The 25413-nt window shown below is 38.0% G+C and overlaps 1 protein-coding gene across 8 annotated transcripts in view; it reads left to right on the top strand.

Annotated features, from left to right (window-relative positions):
* Asap1 (ArfGAP with SH3 domain, ankyrin repeat and PH domain 1) overlaps positions 1-25413 on the top strand; it is a 299332-nt gene that overhangs the window by 155949 nt on the left and 117970 nt on the right. For all 8 annotated transcript variants that reach the window (XM_069991415.1, XM_069991412.1, XM_069991407.1 and 5 more), the window contains one exon: positions 12324-12396. In XM_069991415.1, coding sequence (XP_069847516.1) covers positions 12324-12396 — 73 coding nt within the window. The remainder of the gene's footprint in view (positions 1-12323; positions 12397-25413) is intronic.

The raw sequence follows: 25413 nt of genomic DNA, 5'->3' as shown, positions 1-25413 counted from the left end.
TAATTTTTTTTATGCCAGTATAAGGGCTTGCTTAGACTCAGGACCTGGCACTTTCATTTGGCTTTTTTACTTATAGCTGGCATTGTACCACTTGAGCTACAACTCCAATCAGACATTTTACTGGTTAATTAGAAACAGTCCCAAGGACTTTTCTGCCTGGGCTGCCATCATCAGATTGCAGTCTTCTGAGTAGTGGAATTGCAGGTGTGATTACAGATGTAAGCCTGGGTTTACCACAATTAAAAGTTTTGTAAAAGATATCTGTACTATGTAAAATACTATCCATTTATATTCTCTGGTTGAACTAACAGATTTTCTTGAATATTGTGATCCAAATCTGTGTTGCCCAAACAATCATTCAAAGAACTAGTTCTGATTCTAAGCCTGGTGACTCATGCCTATAATCTTAGCTACTTAGGAGGCTGAGATCTGAGGATCAAGGTCTGAAGCCAGCCAGGCAGGAAAGTCTAAGAGACTCTTAACCTTCAGTTAACCACCAGAAAACTGGAAGTGGCTCAAAGCAGTAGAGTGCTAACCTTGAGTGCAGAAGCTCAAGGACAGCACCCAGACCCCTGAGATTAATAGATACTTATACATGAAATGGCAAGGCTGAGGCAGGGGGTGATATGATATACTTTGAATCCAAATAAGTTGGGAAATACTATGGTTAAACAAAGCATGAAATCTTAAACATAAAGTAAGAGTCTCGTGGGCTTTTTAAATTAATGCTCTTAGAATCTTAAAACATAAGTATAGTTAGTGTGAAGCATTCCAAACTTACTGAGTTCCTGGAATTTTTTACTCAGCATTGGGTTAGTAGGACATAAATTTTGGGAAGTAATAGTATGTGAACATTGTTTGCCCTCTGTTCCTCAGTTTCTGTCTATATGGACTGAAAATAGTTGAGAAAAATAAACCCTATGCCCGTACTGACCATACACATTTTTTTCTTGTCATTATTCACTAAACAAATTAGTATAACAACTGTTCTGGGGATGAATTCGTTTATGTTGTCCAGACTGGCCTCAAACTCCTATTTTCCCACCTCAGCATTAGAAGTAGCTGGGACTTGTATCACTATAACACAGCTCAAGTAACAACTGTTTATGTAGCATTTAGACTGTATTAGATATTGTAAGTAATCTTGAAATTACTTAAATATACAAAAGAATATGCACCAGTTACATGCAAATAATACGTGATGGCCTTGAGTATCCTCAGGATCCTAAAACCAGTCCCCCACAGGTGTAGAGAAATGACTAGTTTTCAAAGTTAAGAATATTTTAAGTAGATAAAAGTCCTTAAAACAACAAATGTGGAATAGAATATTCATCATAAAGTACTACTGTTCATTTCAAGGCCTCCAGAGCAGAGCTTGGTGAAACCTTAGCCAAATTATGCATAATTAATTGCAGTTCCACTGTAGCTAGGTTTGAACTGCTTGTCTGTCCAAAAAAGATCTTGTCATTGAATAATGAGAGGACCATTTACTCACTTTAGAAAAGTAATGTGGAGGATCTCTGGGTTACAAACTTGCCATTGTGCTACATGGCACCAAAATAGCTGGATTATATTTTAGTGTAGGGCTAGATAACTTTACCTAAAGATGTCTTTAGTTATTACTGTTTTGGGCCCCTTCAGATTCCCAAGGCAGGTCTACTTAACCTAACCTTTTACTGTATTACAAGCATGGATATTTGTAAAGCAGTTAATTATATGAAATTATGCATCATAAGAAAGGATGCTCCCTTAGCAGTCTTCAGCTCCAGTTTTTTAGTGTTGGTATTAGAAATGGAAACTATTTCTTAAGCCATTAATATTTCTTTCATTTTATTCCCAGCAACAAAGAAATCATTTAGAGGAAATCTGTCTTCTCCTTTACAATAAAAATTCAGTCTTCAAAATATAATTTACAAGCTGTTTTATATCTATGTCTGAAGAAAACTAAATTTTTAAAAGCCTTCTTGTTATTCAACTATTTGTTATTTTATAAAATTTCCTACTTGCTACCTTTCTGAGTGAATACATTTTTGTTCAGATCCCCAAGAGTCACACTAGAAAGAAGCATGTGTTCGAGACATTCTATGTCTAATTACTAGTAAATGTGACTAAAATGGCCCATCATGATCCCCAAGGTCAGAAGCCTTTCTCTGTTCCTCCACAATATTCTCTGGGATAATGTGCCCCTGGAAATTTGTCATCTGAAGGATTTTGCAGAGCATAGTTGGAATTTCTTTCCAAATACTCTGTGCACATGTTTCAGGTAAGCTTGGTATACTGGCAGCATGCACCCAGAGCTAGGGGTATGAGAGAGAGCGACCATGCTTGGTACCAAAGCACTCATTCTCATGAAACACAAAAACCTGACTACTAAGGAAAACATCTCCAAAGTTATTCATGTGTATCTTGAGGAAATAGGGTTAAATTTCAGAAGTTTGATGTATAGAAAACTTCTTTGCTGGTGAGGAGGAAGACTTACATTTATGGAAACAGCAGTGGTAGATAATGTCAATTGTTGCTTCTAGGCAAAGTCAAATACCTCATCCCTGTCCTCCTCTAGTAGTTCTTCATCGGTAAGCCCCAAGGGCTGTGTATATCCCTGCTTACAGGGTATTCGATCTAGGAGCTTGTATGACTGGGGATGTGTTAAGGACCAGAAAGAAGTTGGGGAGGGAGAAAGGTGGGACATTACACATTAGCCATTGAACCTTTTCAAAGGCTTGTACTTTGAGTTGACCATTATCTGAAATTGCACAGAAATGTAATTTGCAGGAGCATTAGTTACATCTTTATGACATTTACTTAAGACTTTTTATTGGTATTATGACTTAAGGGCATCATGATTATTAATACACTAAAAGTATTGGTGCCTACTGGTATGTCATAATCATGCTTAAGAACAAATACAATTTGAGAGTTTCATCATTAAAAGCAACTTTTTTCCACAATAATAAATACCTCTACTTATTTATGAAAGTGGGAGAACTGGCCATGAAGCTGACTTTCAACAACAGCAATGTATGGGAAACAGATGACACATCAGTGTGTTGCTGCTGAGGTGCAAGTGAAAATAAGGACATACTGCTGCTCATGAAACAGGAAGACGGAAATAGTGCTTGAGAGTGTAACTTTCTTTTTAATTTCCAGAGTGCACAGTATTTTGTTTAGAAAACCAAACAAACTCCTATAGAGTTTTTCTTTTTACCAGTAAGACAAGCGTTTGTGGTAAGGAAGCAATAGGGGGTGGGAAGGAGAGAGGAAGAGAGAGAGAGTGTGTTGCTGGGAACTAAGCAAACCCTCATGCCAAAATACTTATTTTTATTTGTACTTAGCAACATATGTTTAAGCATACGGGGATACCTGTGAACAAATACTTTAATTAAATATTTTTTTGGAAGATGAGTTTCAAGACACTTATTATCCATTTAGGCTTAGGACAAAATTACATTGTCTCTCTAGAGTGTTAATTTCCTTGGAAAGGAAAGATGATATTTTGAGCGTTTGGGAAAGTCAGGCATGGACTCTTGAAAATGACAAGCTAATATAAACATTGTTTTAGTTTTTAATAATATGAATCCCATCTAATGCTATGCAATAGTCTTAAGTTCAGAGTTATAGGTTGGTTGCACTGTTTAAGAAAAAAGTTAGCATCTTGGACATTGGGCAGTGGTATCACTGTCTCCCTGTATGGACAGCAGATAGCCACTGGCCTGTGGTTGTGCCATTCACCCCACATTTTGAGTCATTGGGTCAGGACTAGTTCACCTTTCTTACAATGCTGTAAGCATGGAATGCCCTCATAAAATATTTGTTGAACTAATCTGTGTGGATGAGACCAGAATGTTTTTATCTTGATGATTTTTATCTAAAATACTTTAAGAAAATGAAATACTTAAGAGAAGTAGAACCATATGTTATCTTGTGTTCATTAGTAGAAAGATTGTTTTCAAATTTTCATGCATGTTTCTCAATATCTTCAGCATACATTTCATCTTTATATATGGACCCCTACATATATTCTCAGCACTAATACTGTATAATTACATTACATAAGGCTTACCAACAAAAGTCTTAATACTTTTATCACACTGCAGCAAATTGTCTTGTGTACATTCTAGGGAGATAACCAATGTAAACAGCTAGCTTGAATTGAAAGTTTTGTCTGTGTCATTTCTTTTCCTTCCACAGTAGTTCTTTCGTCCACATAAAAATTTTCTTGCAAACTCTCTGTTCCCAAAAACCATGAAAACAGTACCACCAACAATATCAGAGCCTGTACCCACGTGTAACATTTGTTGAGGACTTGCTCTGTACAGTACCAAGTACCATTGGAAGCTCTTTATGTGCATGGATTTTCATTTAATCTATATGGCTGTGAGATTGGTTACTATAAATGTCCCATTTTTTACAGATGAGAAAACCACATCTCTAGGTTATCTACCCTGTCCAAATCATGTAGGTTAGTTAGTAAGTACTGAAGCTGAGATTTGACACAGGCAGTTTGATCCTAGGTTCCAGGCTATAAACCATTATCCTTAAATTCTGGCATCTATTTGGTAGTTAATGTGCTTCTCCATCTGCAATAAAAATTGATGAGCTAACATAAATGAGTATGTGCCATTCACCCCACATTTTGAGTCATTGGGTCAGGACTAGTTCATATAGTTTTAATAGGATCTTAGAACTGTCCAGAAGTTAAAAGGCCAACTAGCTCAGTAGTTTCTGGTCTCACAGCAAAACTCTTCTGAGGTGGCTCCTGGTAAATTCCTCCAATCCCAAGAAGATAGAACTTGGGGAACTTCTTTCTGGTCTAGGTTTCAATATTTTAAAGGAATACTCCCTGTGTTATAACATGGCAGTGGTGTTTTGTGACTATTTTTTGTCTTTAAATACCTTGCTGTACCTATAATTATTATTTTCTCAAGAATAGACTGAAATTGCTTCTAGATGAAAAAGCCCTAGTGTTCGTGGGTGGGTGTACTACTCCAAACTTTAGAGCTACAACAGAAATTAGAGGTTCACAAGGTAATTGCTGTGATTACAGTTTTCTTCTTGGCCCTAGACAGGAGCTCTTGAAACACAATATTCTACTAATTTTTTAAATGTACAATTTGCCAAGCGACACAGAAATTACTGAGCGGATGTACTATTTCTCCTCCATTCTCTATGAAAGTTAACATGTCACTGGGTCTTTTGAAACTGTGATGGAAAAGCGGGCATTACATGAATTACAAAACACCTAAAACACCTAAAAATCTTTTATGTCTTAAGAGTTTTCACTTTGTAATATTGTATATGGAAATTATTTTAAAAGGATATTTCCTAATCAGCAGCAGCTTTTAGACATCTCTGTGTGTCTTTCTAGACTTACTTTTTTCTAGACTTACTTTCTAAATGATGGCATTTCATTAAATGTGCACAACATCACCTAATAGTCAAATTAAATGCTATTCTTTTTAGTCGTTGGAAATATAATTTTTAGTAACTGCATAATAAACCCTACTGTTTGTACTTTACCATTTCACTGTTGTTGGATTTAGGTTATTTCTGACTTTTATATAAACCTCTATCTACAATAATGTAAAACATTTGATAACAGTATTTTTCTCTATTACTGAGGGAATGTCAACAGTTGTATTGGGAAGAACCCTCAGGAATGGGATGAGTATCTCAGATGTAAACAAGTTTTGTGACTTTGTCTATTAACAAATTATGACCATTTCTCAGAAATGTCTCCATTATTGTTCTTTCCGTTTCCCCTCTACTTTTTTTTATAGCTTTATAAAAATTCCAAAGGCATCACATGACAATTTTATCTGGAATTTACAATTATCAGTTGGTTGGACTTATTTGCATGCATTTGCTATTTGTAGTTTATTTCATTAGTGTTTTTACTCTCTCAGTCCTGCATTTCTATGACCACGGTAGAAGTTAAAAATATCATATGATAGCAATGTCAACCATAGTCTGTAGTTTTTATTATAATTATTTTTCTCTCAGTTTTTAAAAACCTTGTTCTGGTTCTATGAATTTGATTGCAGTCATTTATCTTTTTCCCTATAGTATCCGTTGTCAGCCTTAGAAAATTACGAAACTTCTCTAGCTGATGATATAGTATAATTTTTGGTGTTTAATTAGACTTTTTTAGCTCAGTTTTCTACTGAAGACCCAACAAATATTGCAGATGTACAGAACTAAACATAAACATACTTTTAGTTGGAAATTTTCATTTTAATTGGAACTTTCTTGGTTATTAAGTATAATATTTTTTAAAGAACCCCAGTTTTTGATACTTTAATACACATTGAGTAAACTCAAGAGAAAAACATAGTTATTAGCAATGTAGTGTTTTCCAGACTTATGAACTATTTCTCCCAGAGTGCAGCATCTCTCAGTTTTCTGTAGGCCTCAGTACAGGAGCTCTGCTGTCTTAATTCATTTGGCTGGTTGGTAAACTTACTCAAGTTTTATTTTCATGAGAGTCAGCCCTTCATTTTTAGTTACCATTTTCATGAACACGTGTCACTGGAATTTCTTCATCTCCTCTCTCAAACTCGTGCTTTCTTGAAAAGTATTGCTTAGTAGTGACCAGAGATCCACCTTCAGTTGGCACCTGTGAGGCCCATTTTGCTGAATAAAGCAAGAAACCTGAAGTCCCAAGTCAGCAGAAGTCACTTGCAGGCAGGTTAGATTTTATCTTTCCTTCAAACTTTGGTGCTCAGAAGCAAGAGAGGGAGATGAACCAGCTCGTTATAAGAAGCTCAATGTGTGGTACACTTGGGCACCACAAGAACTGGTATTAGGTAGAGACACAGATGTGGTAGAAGGAGCACAGACTTTGGAGATAAGCAAGAGTTCAAAACAAAACAAAGGGGTGCGGGGGGGGGGGGTTGGGGGAAGATGGGAAGGGATGGGAAGGGGAAACAAAGGAGGAGGCAACAATGCTTGATAAGAAATGTACTCATTACCTTGCCCATGTAATTGTAACCCCTCTGTATGGTATTTTCACTATAAAAAAATCTATTGGAAAAAACAAAACAAACCAGTTTTTATTTTGTACTAGCTTTTAGACTCTGGACCCCTACCTTCGGATCCAATATCTATGTCTATTAAAATGACAGTAGTAATGTTTTTCTTGTAAGGTTCGTAAGGTTTTGGACTTTTAAGAAAATTTCTAGAGAACAGAAGTACAAAAAAGCAATGCCAAGGTTACTGGAATTCGGATCAATGCTATGATTGATTCTTTCATTGCATAGAAACCTTAACTATAAGAGCCTTCCCCAGGATTATGTTGCTAATTGTACTCCAGTTTTGAAGTTAATATTTCTTTTATTTAAAACAAAATGTAGCATACCAAGAAAATTGACATGGAAGGATGATATCTTGGGACTTGAAAATACTCAATTTAGAGAAAATCAGAGTCATAAGAGACTGCACTAGTCTTCTAGATGTCCTTGTTCGGAAGCTAGGAACCCACAAGTGAGAGGCAGTCAGGTTAGAGGTCTGGTATTGCAGATCCTGCCCGGGATTCTTTCTGTGCATTTTGAACCTCCAGATCCCCTCACACATAACTTTTACTTGTTGGAGAGAAGGATAAGGAGGACTAAAGGCTTCCTGTGACCTGAGCTTAAGGGAGTTCTTTGAGGAAAATAGGCTTCATCCAGATCCTCAGCATTCACAGGGAACATAAAATAGTCTCGTCATTAATACATCATAAATGTCCTGACCTTCCAAAGTAGATGGGGCTTGGAGACCATTGGAACCATGATGAGCCCTGGGGAAGTTAGAAAGTGAGTTTGTTCAAATATCACCTGAACAAAGAAATCACTGCAATTTTTGCCTTAGTAAGATGCCACTTCCCTCAAGTTATCATTGGACTAAGCAGCAAAGTTTTAGAACAAGTGGTACAGGAGAAATAAACAGCAGCATTATGAAGTACAGATTATGTCCTATACTTGTTTAATTCTAGATACTTAGAAAATCACTTAACTGATCTGTTAAATCCTATTCTGAGCCTCCCATTATCTCTACCTTCAGAGGTGTAAGTGATAAGTAATTTATGTTTATCTACATGAGAAAGCAAATTTAGTCAGTTACAGTTTTATGTAATGCCTTTCTTAGGCTTAGAAACTTGATAACTTGGTGAAAACTTTATTTGTATGTATTAGATCCTTAGAGTCATTCCAGATGTATTACTGAAAGTGGTACATTGAATCTTTGTCATGGGACCTAAATGTGAATTAGGAAATCCTAATCCCATTTCATCTACAAATCTTTACTGTCCAGGAGTCACATTCTACCCCATTCAGCAATAGATACAAGAGAAGGTATTAAATGTCTGTGGCTGCAGTCTCTGTGTGTGCAGCAGATGCTTGAGTGTTCATAACACTTTTTATAATTTACAGAGGTACCCATAAACAACTTAAATCTTGTATTTGTATATGACACATCAACTTTCCATTTTTGCTGTGTTATGCAAATCAAGTTTTATTTTAGGTGAATCATTTTCCCCTGATGGAGCAACCTCATTCAACTCATAGTAATTGTGAAACTAACAAAGATAACATCTCTGTTATATTTGAGGCCTCACAGTAGATAATTTATAGAGTTGCTGTAAGGCCGCTCTTGCCACTCTTTGGTCCTTGAGGCCTTTCTGTGAGTAAAATCAGGCAATCATTCCTGAAGCCTAAACACACTACTCAATCCTTCCTCCTTCCCCCAGATCTCAGGCTTGTCCAACAAGAAACATGAACTAAAATTCAGCCAAAATTGTCTTCCCTAGCAAAAGAATAACCCATATTAGAAAATGTTTTCTTTACTGTAATTTATACTTGGCATGTGCAAGGCCTTGGGTTCAATCCCCAGCAGAGCACATGCATGTGTGTATACTCAATACCCATAATTTTTAATGATCTCTCAATACAGCTAAAAGCAACATAAACAAAAGAATATTTTCTCCCTTTCTTCCCCCTCCCTCTTTCTTCTTCTCTTCCTCTTTCTTTCTCTCCCTTTTCCACTTTCTCCAAGCAAGTAACCATTCATTAAAGAAATAGGAATAGGAATCCTAGGTTTCAGGTATTTCACTCTTAGAGCCAGCCTCCTTAAGGACAGTTATTGTTTGCTTTTTTGTTTCTCTCTTTGGAGGACTGTGCTCAAGTTCTACACATGGTAGGCAAGCACTCTACAATGACCTGCCTGTGCAGCCCTGCTTGCTGGTTTTGAGCATCTGATCTGTGCAGGGCTTTGTACTAGCCACTTCTGTAGGCACATTAATGTAGAGGTGGCTCGAGGAGATGGCCTCCCTGAAAGGCAGCTGTGATTTCTCTCTATTTCCACTTAGCTTTAGGATTCTGTACTGTTACTTTATTGTCCGTGTATTTGTTCATTTATAACATCACTTAGGTTTCATGTCATAATGCATTTGTGAGGTTACCCAGCCCCCTGCTGTCTTAAAAACTTCATTCTTCCAGTGAAGAAGATAAATACGATAAAAGTAAATAAATCACAATCAGTCATTTCAGGATGTGGTAGGACTTTGGAAAATACCATATGATGTGTGTTAGAAAGGAACTTTCGTTGGCCCAAGGATACACAGTTTTAAGATGTCTGTTAAAAGCCTCTCAGGAAAAAAAAAAAAAAAAAAAAAAAAAGCTTTTAATGTGAGGCCCATGTAAGAAGAAAAGAGCCAATCATCTATGGGCTTGGGAAAGAGAGTTCAGGCAGAGGACTCAGCTAGTACAGTTGCCCCAAGCTAGGAGTGGGGTGGCCAGATTTGTGTGCATGTCTCAGACTAGCAGTTCCTACACTGCTGTGATTAAGGGATACTACTTGGTCTGGGGGAAAGGTTTCATATCCTGCCCTCAGTGGCATAAGCTCAAAGAATATTTCATCCTTATGTCCCACTTGTATGATTTTTCTTTTTTTTTTTTTTTTTTTGGTCAGTTGTGGGACTTGGACTCTGGACCTGGGTGCTGTCCCTCAGCTCTTCAGCTCAAAGCTAGTGCTCTACCACTTGAGCCACAGCACCACTTCCAGTTTTCTGAGCGGTTAATTGGAGATAAGAGTCTCACAGACTTTCATACCCGAGTTGGCTTTGAACCGCAATCCTCAGATCTCAAACTCCTGAGTAGGATTACAGGCGTGAGCCACCGGCACTTGACTTTCCTATAATTTTTCTGAATCCTTCTAGCTACCAGTTCTCCACATTACATTGGGGGGAGGGGGGGCTGGTTTCTTCTTAGTGTTTTTGGTCAGTTGTGGGGCTTGAACTCTGGACCTGGGTGCTGTCCCTCAGCTCTTCAACTCAAAGCTAGTGCTTTGAGCTGACTGTTTTTTTGTGACTAGAATTCAAATGAACAAACTTGTTGGGGCTGTGTGTGAAATAAAACATCTCCATATTAGGGTTGGAAATACTCTCCTAGGTTAAAATCCATACTGTTTAGTTACACATAGGATGTGAAGCTCCTGTATTGTCAAATTCAAAGCAAGTCAGCTACTACTTACTCTGTTACTAGGGATGAGCATTATTCTACAAGCATTTGTACCTTTTGACATGATCTACTTCAAGTTTGAGTAAATGCAGCTGTGTAATTTATCATACTTGTAGTGGTTTGAAGAATACCATTGTATAACCTACATATGTGCCATTTTTCTCTTAGACCTTTTCTAATATTACATATATGCCATGTTATAGGAAGTTATTACAGTTGTCTGGCACTTGTAATGGAACTTATAATGGCACATTTAGACATTATTTCTAGAGGGAACCTTATTTGATTGAAGGACAATATCCTCTCTCTAAGCTGTGGGACTCTTAGAAATGTCTTTCATTTGTTTTCCTTTCACCACTGGCCAAACTCTAGACCTGTTGTTGTTTTGTTTTTTAAAAAAAGAAAATGTCACTCAGATTTAACTATATTTGTAACTGTTAGATTAAATGTTGTTCATAACCTTTAAAAAAAAGTATGTAAATTACACCCTATCAGTTAGTTTATGCATGAGTTGAGAAAACACTATCAAGTCTCAGACTTTGCCTCCACAGCACCCCCAAAAAGGATGTTGTGAGATGATCTTGTAAAATACTGTAACTGAAATGTTCCATGTTTCTTCATTCATTTGGAGTCATTAACTCCAAAGATGCACATACAGTAAAGCCCATACATTAATTTCTGTCTGAGTAGCCTGTCTTTATGTAGTTATTACTCATTCAAGCTGAACTGATAGATGAACTGAAAGTAGCTCTTTTTTACTTCCTTGGAAATAAGTTAGAAGTAATTAGAGCCACTGGGAATGTGGACATACTTCTTCCAGAGCCTAGAAATCTCAGAAGAAAAGATCTGCATCCCAACATGGGACCATGTACCCACCTGGTGTCTCAAGAAAAGAAGCCAAAAGAAAGTAGCACCTGAATCACAGTTAAAATACACAGTGGCCGGGCGCTGGTGGCTCACGCCTGTAATCCTAGCTACTCAGGAGGCTGAGATCTGAGGATCACGGTTCAAAGCCAGCCCGGGCAGGAGAGACCATGAGACTCCTATCTCCAATAAACCACCAGAAAACCGGAAGTGGCGCTGTAGCTCAAGTGGTAGAGCGCTCGTCTTGAGCTGAAGAGCTGAGGGACAGCGCCCAGGCCCAGAGTTCAAGCCCCACGACCAACAACAATAACAAAAAATACACAGTGTAACAGTATCACCAGTGACTGTGTTTGTTGGCACACACTGTAATCCCAACACTTAGGAAGGTGAGACAAGAAAATTACACATCAAAGGCCAGCCCCAGCTACATTGCAAGTGTCTTTATTATCTGTTAAGTAGCTGTACAAAATAGATTTTTATCACTGAAATTCTCAAATTTAAAAGCATTATAGAAAAGTTAATTCTACTTATTAAACTCAACTAAATATATTTTTCCTGGCTGAAATGATCAATAGATGATAGATGTGTTTGTTCCTTGAGCCTCATACCTTCTTATTTTAAATCTACCCTTCTCCCTACCAAACTGTATAAACTTGTGAGAGAAGGAAGTCTTCGGATTCCATACAAAGGCTTGGGCTTTCTTTTCATGTTTACTAAAAAGCTGCCATGTGATTCATTTCACATAAACTGAGCCTTGTCTACTGCTTGCGTATCTATTCATAAACACAGTTATTCAAAGCCTGGACACTGGTCTCTGAAATGGTTCATTGTTAATTTATCAGTTTGCTACTTGCTTTGGTGCTCAGCAAAACAAATGCAGTTGTGAATGTTGTTCTTACTTTTTTTTTTTTTTAGAAATGTTCCAAATTTTCCAACATCATTTTTTCCTCCTTTTGTTTTCTCTTTTAGGCTCTAGACCAAGATAGAACAGCTCTACAGAAAGTGAAGAAATCTGTCAAAGCAATATATAATTCTGGCCAAGGTAAGCAGTTACCAAATCAGATAACATGTTTCAGATTTGTCTCTGTTATTTGTTAAGTTTGTTTATAAAAGACTTGATGAGGTAAAAGAAATTTAGTGCTTCTCTTTTTTTTCTCCTTCTATGCTTAGCTAAAACCTGTCAGCATTTGTACAGCAAAAAGAAGAAAAGCATGAGTTTCATGCATTTCTGTTAAGCCTTTAAGAATTTAACAGAATGCTTAGACAATCTTATGACATAAAATATTGAATAACTCTGTGTGGTTGGTCATCCTGGGGTTCAGCGGTCTCAGTTAAGCACAGGGAAATCTTGTCCTTTTCCTGCCTGTATTTGATAATCAGTACTGACCATGGCCCTTGTGGCATTTAGAAGAAGGTCAAGGCTAAATTTGGACATCCACAGATTTGTCCACTAGTATCTTTTCTTTAGTCCTAGAAGATACCACATAACTTCTGTTACTAAGTGTTTTAAGTTTTGGATGAGTGACTTTGTCTGCTTAGAGACAAAAGTATTTTGACAGTGAATAAGAAGAAACTAATCAAATTAAGGTAAACAACCCAGGGGAAAAGGTAGGCTCCAGCCCCATAGGGAAGGAGAAACTTGGAAACAAAATGTGTTTCAAGGTATCTGGCTCATACCTATTTGTCATTTTTGCAGTTAGAGCTCACCTGCCAGAGGCCATTTCTCTAAGAAATCATTTCTTAAAGCTTATTCTTCCCTAGGGAGGGGAAAGCAGTAGACTGTAAGGGAAAGAGTAGGAGTTGGGCAGATTTGTGACTTCATCCTTGCTAACACACTCAGAGTATAACCTTGAACTAGTTACTTTCTTTAATCTCTTTTTCCTCATCTGTAAAATGAAGATGGTAGAATTACAGAATTGTTGAAGGGATTTAATGAGCTATTATATATCAAGGGCCTACCACATTATGGTGGTCAGTAAATACTCGATCATCTTAATTTATTCTAGAAGTATAGAGTTGGAAGGAACTCCAACAAGCAAAACTTAACCCACAGATGCTTTATTACCCCACTACCAGCCCCTTGTCCATCAAAGCTAGGAATTACCAGCCTACATGAAAGAATAATAGTCTCTTGTCTTCTTTGACCCTCACCTTGCCTCAAGAAATTCTAGAATATTAATTATCAACACATTTTGTACCCAGTTTACTTGATACTATTTTCTGATTTCTTTATATTCAGAAAAAATAAAATACTAACATCTACTTGAGGTAGACAATGATAGTTATACAGTGACCACATGTTGTAAGTTTTGGCCTTAATCATATACCTAATTATGCTTTTGCTTCACTTTATTATTTTTTAATTTATTTTACATTTTATTGCTAATTTTAAGGAGGTGTACAAAGGGGTTACAATTCCATAAGTCCATGAGTATAGTAATGAGTATAGTGTTTCTTGGACAATGTCAGCCCTTCCTTTGCTTTGCTCCATTTTCCCCTTCCCATCCCTGTCCACAAGGTCCATAGTTCGTTTTTTACATACAGTATATTGAATACAACGACTGTATTTGTTCAGCTTTCCTCCCTCCATTCTTGTGCTCCCTCCATTCCTATTTCCCCCTTTGCTCCCCTAGGAAGACAACATAAACAAATAACCTCAAAAATTCCTTTAGATACTAGCTCTTTGCAGATATAAGTAGAGTAAATAAGTACAAAGTGCCACAGAAAGCTTTTGAGGGGCTTATGCTGTGTTTCCTTTTTTTTCCTGACATGGTCAAGTTTATTTGATGATCATTTGTCAAATGCTACACTTAGCATCATACCCTGTTAGATATGTGTGTTGTGTACCAATTAAAACATATTGATAATTTAGAAACAAGGAGCTTCACAGGAGCCTTTATATTGGACTTTGGAAAAACAAATTCGATTTATAAATAAAGAAATATAGTAAAGGACTGCAATGCTTTTAGAAAAAGAAAAGTTGTAGGTTTTTTTAAGTGCTGGGTTTGTCATAGTTCTTAATGTCAAGTAAATAATTTCCATGAATCTTCAATTTCCTCAAGTTTAATAAGAAAATGGAAAATACTCAATTATTTAAATATGAAAGTTTGAGGTATTTTATGCACAAACTGAAGCCCCTTATATATGCCTTATAATAGGTGCTTAATAACAAGTAAATAGGAAACATGGCATGAGTAACTTTTGTTTTAATTGATGACACTGGAGCAATCTGTGTTATAGACAGTTTAAAGATCCTTTACCTGCCACAGCTTGTTTGCCACAGAGAGGAAGGAGACTTCCCCAATGTGTACTACCATACTTACTGTGCTAGGCTCCATGTGATTCTTTCAAGTGTACCACATCTTTAAGCCCTTCTTTTCACTGGTTATTCTTAAGATAGGGTCTCACTTTCTGCTCATGTACACACCTAGAGCTAGAGCACAATCCTACATTAGGCTTTATGTCATAGCTAGGAATATAGATGTGTGCTATTGAACCCAGCATGTTTCCCTTAATTTAGACTCTCAGACTTTTCTGTCCAGACTGGCCTGGAACTGTGATCTTTCCAAACTCACCTTCCTATATAATTTATGATGATAGGAGTACTCTTTAAAAAAACAAAAAAAATCATGCAAACAAAAGACAACACATTACAGTGTTGGTAGAAATGTACGCTTGTTTAACCACTTTGGAAAGCAGTATGGAGGTTCCTCAAAAGACTATAAACACAGAAGCTTACCCTACGGTCCAGCAGTTCCACTCCTGGGCATTTATCTAAGAGAGCACAGTCAATGTCACACTAAAGCTACCAGCACAACCATGTTCATTACAGCACAATTCACCATAGCCAAGATAAGGTATCAGCCCAGATTCCCCTCAGTGGACAGATGGATCAAGAAAATGTGGTGTATATAAACAATGGAATTAAACTCATCCATCAGAAAGAATGGTACTGTACTATTTATAAGGAAATGGAAAAACTTGGAAAAATTGTATTAAGCAAAGTAAGAGATACCCAGAGAAACACAGGTTGCATGGTTTCCCTCATTTGTGGTAGCAAGAATGTCCCTATAGTTCTACAAGTAAACCACTGGGTGGTAAGCAAGGGGTAACAAATGAATTAACAAGTATAATAGACTCTACAGAGAATGCAAATAATATTATTCTTTAAAAAGACTGAGTCAGGGCTGGGAATGTGGCTTAGTGGTAGAGTGCTTGCCTGACATGCATGAAGCCCTGGGTTTGATTCCTCAGTACCACATAAACAGAAGAAGCCGGAAGTAGGGCTCTGGTAGAGTGCTAGCCTTGAGCAAAAGAAGCTCAGGGACAGTGCCTAAGCCCTGAGTTCAAGCCCTGGACTGGCAAAAAAACAAAAACATAAAACTAAGTCAGAGCCAACAAAATAAGTACCAGGAAATGGGTGCTTGCAAGAGGGAACCAAGAGGAGAGGAATAGAAGAATGAAGGGGAAAGAGGGGAGAATGCAGGCAAGAATTCATTGCATATACTACAGAATTGAGAAATACAAGTTAAGGGGTGGGTTGAAGCTGGAACTAGGGACACAGATCAAGATTCATTGTACACATAAACTGCTTTCATAAATTGCAAATATATAACCTGAAGTTAAGTGAGGGAAGGAGTGTGTTGGAAGGGGTGGGTGAGAATGTTGAAAGGGGTGACATTGATCAAGATGCACTGTATTCTTAAACTGCTTTGGTGAATGGCAAGTCCTTTAGACAGCTCCTTAAAGATAAAACAAACTGGGCAGATATCCCTTCAGCTCACTCTCCTGGAGTTGTTACAGAGTGGGATCAAGTATTGAGATTGAAAGAAAATTACACCCCAACTGAGTTTGACTAGCAGCTAGAATTAATAACTACTTCATTAACCTGTGACCTCCTTAGTGAAAGATAATGCTCTTTCATCTTTGTATTATGTTCATTTTTTGGTGTGATTTATTAGCTCAACACTTATTGAGCACCTGTCATATGCTACTATTCTGGGTGTTGAGTGTCTAAACAAATCAGAATGTCTCTGTCTAGTGGAAGAGAGGAGAGATGTTCATCATATCATCAAGCTAGAAAGTAATTGTAGTGAGAAACTAGAAGGTGCTACAAAAGAAAAATTGGAGGTGCAGAGTGAAATAATGGAGGGAGCTGATGGAGTGTGAGGAGGGCACTAAGCCAGGACCTCTCAGAGGAATGACATTCATTGGATGCTTATGTTGTACAAGGGAATAACTCAAACAGGACTAGGAAGTAAATGCCATCAGGCCCACTTAATTCACGAGGAAACTGAAGCTTAGAGAGCCAGAACAGCTTGCCAACATGCCACACCTAGCAAGAAATGGGAGAAGAGGCTAGCTGAGTTTGGAACGGCTGCTTTGTACTTGTTTTCTACCTGACATATAATGTGGCTCAACAAATACATAGTGAATGTTCCATAGTAGCTGGATAGGGACCAAGTTTCTTGGGAAGTGTCCTGAAAATGGCTGTTAAATATTCACTAATCATGAATAATCATGAATGAGTCATGAATCCCACTCGTATAATCTGTGGGATGCTTTGGGTTGTTCCCTGATGTGGGCCTTGCTTAGCAGTGTTGGGATAAACTCAGATCCCTCCAGACCCATTAGGGTTTTGCACTCACAAACCAGTGTAGTGTACTCAAGGTTTTGGTTAGCTTGTGTGGGCAGCGCTATGGCATTCAATTCTTTGAAAAGAGTTAGATGAGTAAAACAGTAGTGTTGCATATCTTTCCATGATTCGTGCTCAGTGGAATCCAAACTTCCCATCCAAGGGCTTTTGGCTTCATCTAGAAGCCACAAGAGGTCAAAGTTTGGTATCTGTTTCCCAATGTGCTTTCCTCATTTTCTTGTTTTCTCACAGTGCTTAAGTGACAGAAAACTCATGTGATGCTCTTTCAAGACTTAAGAAGCGTTTTTATATTTGTGGTTGGAAATTTCCAGCCACCCACCTTCCCCAAGTAATTTGAAAGAGGGCTATGAATTGTGTATTATTTTTACAGAGTTCCTTTATTATTGGTTGGTAAACAATGTAACTATAAGAGAAATTGGTTTTGAATAGCAATTTTTTTTGTGCAAGCTGTTTAGTTTAAAAATTGCTTTAGGAATTTGTCTTTTACTTGTCACTGCTGTGGATGAAGACATTTTAAAATAACAAAACAAAATTCAGAATCTGAATTTTTCTTTTAGACCAAGAAGAGATCCTCCAAGCCATTTGTTTTCCGTGTTGTTTCTAAGTTTTGTAGTGTTAATGTTATTAACCTAGGAAACATACTGACTTCAGTAGTCTCTTCAAACCTCTTCATGCCTTCCTTCTCTCTTTTTGCTAATATGTGCTTAAAATAGCTAATAGTTTATTGAACACTGAGGAGAAATCAAAGTACATTAATTTTTTTCACTTTTCTTTCCAATAGTAGAGCCTAATACCCTTTTCCCTTCTGAATGTGGACTATGTTAGAACTCCCTTGTAATGAATGAAATGCAGAACTGATGTCACATAATTTCCAAGGTTAGTTCATAATTGACACTTTTCCTTGTCATACACCCTGAAGATGCTCTGGCAGCCCCATACAGGGAAGCCTTTATGAAGAGCCAACGCTGTGTTGCCAGCCACATGAACGTACCAGCAGGTCTGCTCACCCTAGGTAGCCCTTCAGGTGACCACATCCCTGTCTGGCGTCTTAACCCCAGTGTTTCTGAGAGACCCTAGGTTAGTTAGGGTATACATGAGGCTACCAGCCATGGAATGTGTGCCCTTCCAACAATGGCATGCATGTACATGAACATCACAAGTCAGTGTATCTACTTTTCTCTAAAGACAGAAGAGAACTAAGTGAGCCAGGTGGCTCACCAGGTGGCACTGGTGGCTCACACCTGTAATCCTAGCTAGTTGGGAGTCTGAAAATGAATTGTTGTTTGAGGTCACCTGTGGCAGAAAAGTTGGCAAGATCCCTTCTTGACTATAGCTGGGTACATCTGTTATCCTAAGCTATGTGGGAGCTGAGAAAAGTCCATGAGACTCCATCTCCAGGGAGGGGTTTGGATGTGATGGCATGTCTTTTCATCCCAGCAACAACAGGACGACTAAAGGTCAAAGTGGGAAAGTGCAGTCCAGGCTCAGGCCTGGACAGAAAATAAGAACCTATCTCAGAAATGATCAGTACAAAACAGAGCAGGAAACATGGCTTAGCTGTGGAGAACCTGCCAAGCAAGAGCAAGACCCTGAGCTCCGACACTTACAGTCCCCACACACAGAAAAGTGATACAATAGTGTACTCTGTAAAGTGAAACAAATCATATATTAAGCATGATAGACTGCATTTGTTTTTCTACCAGATCTTTTAGGTAAATTGAAAATATTAACATGTTAGGACTTAGACATATGTATACATTTTTTCTGCAAGTAAAAAGACCCCAAATCTCACTCTTCTATGTTAGATTATATGTATGTGTGTTTCTTGTCCCAAAATGACTTTTTTTTATTATTTTATGATGACTTTCTTACAATTTTTGCCAAGATATATTTTGAGTAAATGTTAGCTTATTAATAACACATGGTACCTCCTAAAAATTGTTAGTCTGAAAGTTGGGGATCTTTAAACCCTTTCATTTTTGTGGGAGGAAGCTGACAGTGTGTGTAATCTGAAGACAAGTGAATGGTGCAGAAGTCTTCTTTCTAAAGTACAGCAAGGCCCTTACAGGGTCATAGCTGAAAAGCCCTTGGCTTTTCAGCCTGTTTTTCTTTTTCCCCTCTTGCTCTCTTCTAGTTAGAATTATATAATAAGTAGTTTTATAAGAGAGCATTTGTGCTTCTTCAAAGAAAATTAGTGTGTGGTGTTCTCTCCACATTTTCATTTTGTTAAATTCTATTTTAAGAAATAACTCACTGTGTAGAGAAATCTATGATTTCTAAGGTTGAAGTAAAATTTGTCAGTAGATAGGAAATGAACAACTCATTTCAGTTACTTTTCTAAACATTTTTTTTAATTTTAAGGTAGAGTATTTAGTTGGTTGTAAGTTAATAATTAAATCTGATGCTTTACCATGACATATAATGCTAATTTTAATCCTATGATTTTCACTGAGATGAGAATTTTCTTTAACAGTATTAGATAAGGGTTAAAATACATTAGGATTTTAATAGAGAGAGATGTGCAAAAGTAAAATGTCAAAAGTAAAAACCCATAGAAAACCAGTTTGTCTTTGTTTAGCAAACTGTACCATTTTGCTGTTTCCCAAGTTTGTGAAAATAAAAGGTTTGTTATTGTTGTTGTTGTTGTTTGTAAAGACACATTTACAAAACAAGCTTCACCAAAGGCTTTCAATAAAAATACTATGATGGGGATTGGATCTGAGTCTGAACAGGTTTTCTTAGGCCTTCAGGCAGTATGCATTCTTATGGGTTGATTATTACTCCTTAAGAATTCAAAATGCTGGAGTTAAGAGCTCCATGCAGGATAGAGCTCCATTCAGAGGGAGTATTTTTATCCAAGAAAATACTAGTCAAATTCTATCCCCACAGATAAAACTGGAAGGATCCAAAAGAATACCTTTGGAAAACCAATTTTTTTTTTATCTTAAAACTCTCAGTTTTTAAAGAAGTTCTTTTGTTGTTGTTTTCATTGGCTCAAACATTGCACTATTGCTTTATTTTAAATAAAATTGTGATCACTTCTTCTATGACCAGTAGTTTGTAATTTTTTTAAATTTCAAAATGGTGAAAAGAAGCATAAGAACATGTTTCTCTGCCTCAGTGGTTCATTTTGACAGATAATAAATGATAAATAAAAACTACCATGTTTTAAATTATTATTTGCCTGTGGAATCCATTGTGATTTCCAGTCCTTCTCCATGAATTGTTTTTTATTATTTACAATGAAGATTCAGGTTTAAGACTATCTGTGGAAACTCCAACTACTGCCTTTCAGTCTGAGCCTTTAGCTGGAGATACAACTGACCTGTTCAGGAGGGGAACTAAGTTGTTACTGATTCTGAGGTGTTCATCACTGGAGGGTCAGTGTCACATCACAGATCACTTAGAAGGTGACAGAAAATGTTCAGCCAGTTTGTTGCTAGTTTTGCAAACAACAGGGTTTTCTTAGATCTTCTGTATCTCAAGCAGTTGATCAGATGCGTTTTTTTTCCACTATGTGTATTGGGAGGGGAGTGGCGATTAGGGGCCTCTGGAACATCTAGGAATACTTTTTCTTCTTGGCATTTTCTGTGGGTTTTTCCTGGTTGTGATAGTGCAGTGAGTTGATGATATGTTTACTCTAAACAATTCCAGTGAACTTAAAAGAGGAAAATATTAATGAGCCACATTTCTTCCTAATTTATCTTGTTGTATGTATTCTGAGCCACAGACACTGTGTGGAGCTCCAAGCACATCTGTGCTCTGTGACCTTTGTTCTCATACTTGTCTGTACTGAAATGTGATCTCAAATCTAGCAAGAACAGTTTTTCACAAGTTCCTTCCCTTCTCACGACCTCAGTTTTCTGTAATGAAATGGTGATGATGATTCCTCTTCTGTCCCTTCATACAATGGTGGTTGTGAATGAGATAAAGAAATACACTGTACATACCCCCACAGAGGGTTCACGGTCAAGCAAATACAGCATTTCCCCAGCAACTGAAACCAGAAAGACCTGTTTCCTTTTGAGCTGGGCACCCACAGGTGGCAGGGATCTTGTCTTTAGATTCGGCTATCTCCTCTAAGATCCTGACATTTTGTGCATATAGACTTTTAAATAATCTCAGAACAACAGACTTCTGAATTTTAAATTTTACAGCTGGTATCAGTGGTTCATTCCTGTAATTCCAGCTATTTGGAAGGCTTAGAATGGGAGGATCATGGTTCCAGGCCAGCCCAGACAGAAAATTCATTGAGACTCCCATTTCAGTGAAAAAAGCCGGGCATGGTGACACACACTAATTATCCCTGCCACAGCAAGAAGCCTAAAAACAAATAGGAGGATCATGGTCTAAGCTTGTGCTTAGGCAGGAAGTGAGATTAAAAAAAAAAAAAATAACCAGTACAGTTGGGTGCTGGTGTAATCCTAGCTACTCACGAGTCTGAGATCTGAGGTTCATGGTATGAAGCCATTCCAGACAGGAAAGTCCATGAGACCCTTATTTTCAGTTAACTACCCAAAAGGCCAGAAGTAGAGCTGTGACTCAAGTGGTAGAACACTAGCTTTGAGCAGAAAGTTGGACTGGAAGTATGGCTTAAGCAGTAAAGTACTAGCAGAACAAACACACTGAGTAAGCAAGAGGCTCTTAAGTTCAAAACCAGTATCACCAAAAACTATATAATCAGTGCAAAAAAGGGCTAGAGGTGTGGCTTGGGAACAGTACTTGTCTAGTACACATGAAGCACTAAATACAAACCCCAGAATCTCTCCCTCAAAAAAAACTTACAAAACAGAAATTTCAGTCAACAGCTTATTTTTAGAATGCCTGGAATTTGAGGTCAGAACCACTCATTTATATAAGTAATACTTTAGAAAGTAATATATTACAGTATATTCAAATAACATACAAAATACATACATGATTTAAATAGATCATTAATTGGAAATGTATGCTTTAAAATGCCTTACTGACAGGGATGGATGGTCACAGAGTTTGGAGAGCACCAGCCTTGACTGTGTATGTTTTGTCCAGGCCCTGTCCTAGATCACCTCATTTACCAGGATGAGAACCCAGTGAGCTTTCATTTTATCTCTGATCCTTTTGTACATTATTTATAAACCAAGAAGCTAATGCTTCAAATTAAGGGGTACACCCAAAGTTTCAGGGTTACCCTAAATAGCCTTTGTTTCCTAATGTAAGAGCTTAATAGAGGTTGATGAATTAGTAGTAAAGTGTGGGGCCACATATTATCAATAAAACCTGTTTATAAGAAGGTTTGCCAGAGCTGGGAAGGTGGCTAGACTGCTTGCCTTTGCATGCATGAAGCCCTGGGTTCGATTCCTCAGCACCACATGAGCAGGAAAAGCCAGAAGTGGTGCTGTGGCTCAAGTGGTTGAGCGCTAGCCTTGAGCTCAAGAGCTGAGGGACAGCACCCAAGCCCAGAGTTCAGGTCCCAGGACCGACAAAAGAAGAAAAAGAAGGTTTGCCTCTGTCTATGGATAGTCATCTGAGAGGCTGACACCGGCAGAACTGGCTGTCTCCTTGCTAGTTGTTGTAGAGACCAGACACAGCATTGTCATTGCCTACAGAGACACCAGCAATTCAGAGTATGCATCCCCTCTTGCTGCTGGCAGTCCAGTGATGAAGCTGAGAGAGAGGACATTTCTACTGTGCCCAAGGATGCTGGTCAGGTGTGGATTAAAGGCTGAGTAACAGCAGTTTGGAACTCTGCAGGTGTTTCTATGGCTCTGTGTTAGGTGATAGATTTGACAGGGCTTTATAAATGTGAGTCTACATGCTGAGTTTCTAGATCTGCCCTGTGGTCTGGGGCAGATTCTTGCAGAGGTTTGGTGAGGATTTTGAAAGAAGAAACCCACATTAAATGGCCTTGAAGAATTAAAGGAATGAATCATCCAGAATGACACAGAGAAAGGCAGTTTAAAAATGTATAGAGGGCTTTGTTCCCCCAAAGGACTTTGTCTTCGTTCCTAACATGACCTATGCTGTGAGGGGTTGTAGGCACAGATAAGAAAATGGAGGCTGGGAGAACTGAAATGACTTACTTATCATCTAGTAACTGTTGTGTCCAAACTAGTAAGTTTTGTATCCAAGGAAATGAATTCACCCTCACTTCCCTATTACATGGTTACCATTCCTGGGAAATGACTATAAAGTTAAAACAAAGTATTGTCAGAATCACAAGATGAGTGGTGCTGATTTTGTAACAAGGATCTGAACCCCAGTATGATGACAGAAGAAATAGAGGACAGTGCTTATAACATGTACTTACCTCATTCTCAGTACTAGAGAGTACTCCCACCCCCAGGTACTGCCTTTATGAATATCTTTCCAACAATAAGGTGACAGCAGTTAAAAAACAAACAAAAAAGCTTGGGTATATAAATTGGGGGGGGGGGGAATCTCTGAGCAATCTGAAAGTCTCTGAATATAGGGATTATCATTTATTTAACAGTACTAAACACTGTTAAAATAAGATACATTTCTATTAGGCCAAGCTTGGTGACTCAACCTATATAATCTCATCTACTCCGGAGGCAGAGATCATAGTTTAAGGCCACCCAGGGAAAAGTAAGACCCCCATCTCAAATAAATCAAGGTGAAAGGTATATAATCTGTAATCTCAGCTGTGTGGGAAGCTCAAAGAAGAAGCTAGCTAGGCTAAAACAGGAGCCCATATACATAACTTAAAGCAAAAATGGCTAGAAGTATAGCTCAAGTAAGAGAACACTTGCTGAGGCTCTGAGTTCAAAGGACAGCACTACAGAAAATAAGTATTTGTATTGAATTTCTTGATCTTTGTTAGTGGGAGCAAAGCAAACTTTGCTGTAATACTTTTTTTTTAAGTGAGTGAAGTGAAACTGTGTGTGTGTGTGTGTGTGTGTGTGTGTGTGTGTGTGTGTGTGTGTGTGTTTGCATTGGGGACAGAGTTTTGTTGAGATACACTCAGTTTATGTGAGCTTATTTTAAGGAAATGGGATTAGAAAAGAGGAAAGGAAGTATAATTTTCTGTCTCTTTACTGGATGTGTATAGTTATGTGAATGATTTGTAATTTTAAAAACAAATAGAATTAAATTTTTAAATGATAAGTGCTGTAAAGTATGAGCTATAAGAGCTATAAGGAGCTGTAAGAGCACTATTGCTTTTCCTTCATTCCAGCACTGGAACTTCTGATACATAGGAAGTCGCTTTGTTGTTGGAGTTACAGCTGATTGTGGTTTTTGTGCCTGGCACATGGCTGAGGGAAAGAGGACTTGTTCCAGGAGAACCATTCCCTGAAGTGAGCATCTTACTGAGGGCTCACTGTGTGCTGAGCCCAGCACTGGGCATAGAATATATCACAAGTCCAGTAAAACTGAGTGCTTCAGCATTTCTAGACAAGAAGGAGCGGGAAGGTTCCGCTATATTTTACCTTGAACTAGGTAGGCGGAGCCTTGGAACGATGGTGGAGCTCATGGACAGGAGAACTTTGGGTTGGCTGTATGACCAGAATATTAGCATATATATCCAAGCTTTTCTCCTTAAGATGTTCCTGAGCTCGTTGAGATAGATGATAAACATATGTCCCTGTGGACTGTTGGCACACAAGAGGACTTGCATAAAGACCCTGAAGGGAGACCAGGGTCCAGGAAAGAAATGGGAAGATACAGAAGTGAATCAAGTTACTTTGGACAAAAGGACTGGGCTAGGCATTTTCTGAAACTGGATGGCTTTTCTCACCTGCTTCCCATAATAACCCCATCAAGTAGGTATTACAGCTAAGAAAGCAGAGCCAGAGATGATACATAAATTACCCTCACCTAAAATTTGATCCAAAATTAGCCTATATATTTCCTAGAATCCTCTGAAAATATTAGGATACTGTCAGTTCCATTAGCATTAGAACTAAAGTTATAATTTCGTCTCAAGGTAGATGAAATCAATAAAGGTATTTTTCGAGATTTACTATAAATTTTATAGGATTGTACTATTTTACATATGAAGTCAAGGTCCTGTAGAGTTATAGACTTAGTTTAATGCCACACAAGGCCCTTTGATACCACAGCAGGGATTCTGATCTATGCCTCTGTTCTCCCCAGGCCTATACTTTCTCCTCCACCCATCTGCCTCAGTCAGGTTCCTCTGTGCCTGGAGATGAGCTGTGATGGTTGCCCTGCAGGTCTTCCCTGTAACATTTACCAAGTGGAAATGAGTCAGTGTCTCTTAGAATAGCTTTTTTTGTCCTTCCAAAAGAGCTTGCATATTCATTATGGTGCCTTTATCTCTTAGCAATGACTGGGACAGGCATTGTTTTGTAGATGCAGAGACTAAAGTCCCTGAGAGGTGGTCCTCTGACCAGGGTAACATGATAGATGGCTAGAGTTGCGCTCCTTCACTTGGAAGTG

The sequence above is a fragment of the Dipodomys merriami genome, unplaced genomic scaffold, assembly GCF_024711535.1.
Source record: "Dipodomys merriami isolate MVZ:Mamm:240054 unplaced genomic scaffold, mDipMer1.0.p SCAF_4, whole genome shotgun sequence".
Lineage (NCBI taxonomy): Eukaryota > Metazoa > Chordata > Mammalia > Rodentia > Heteromyidae > Dipodomys > Dipodomys merriami.
The sequence above is the reverse complement of the archived record's forward strand: the minus strand, read 5'-3'. Positions and strand labels throughout refer to the sequence as shown.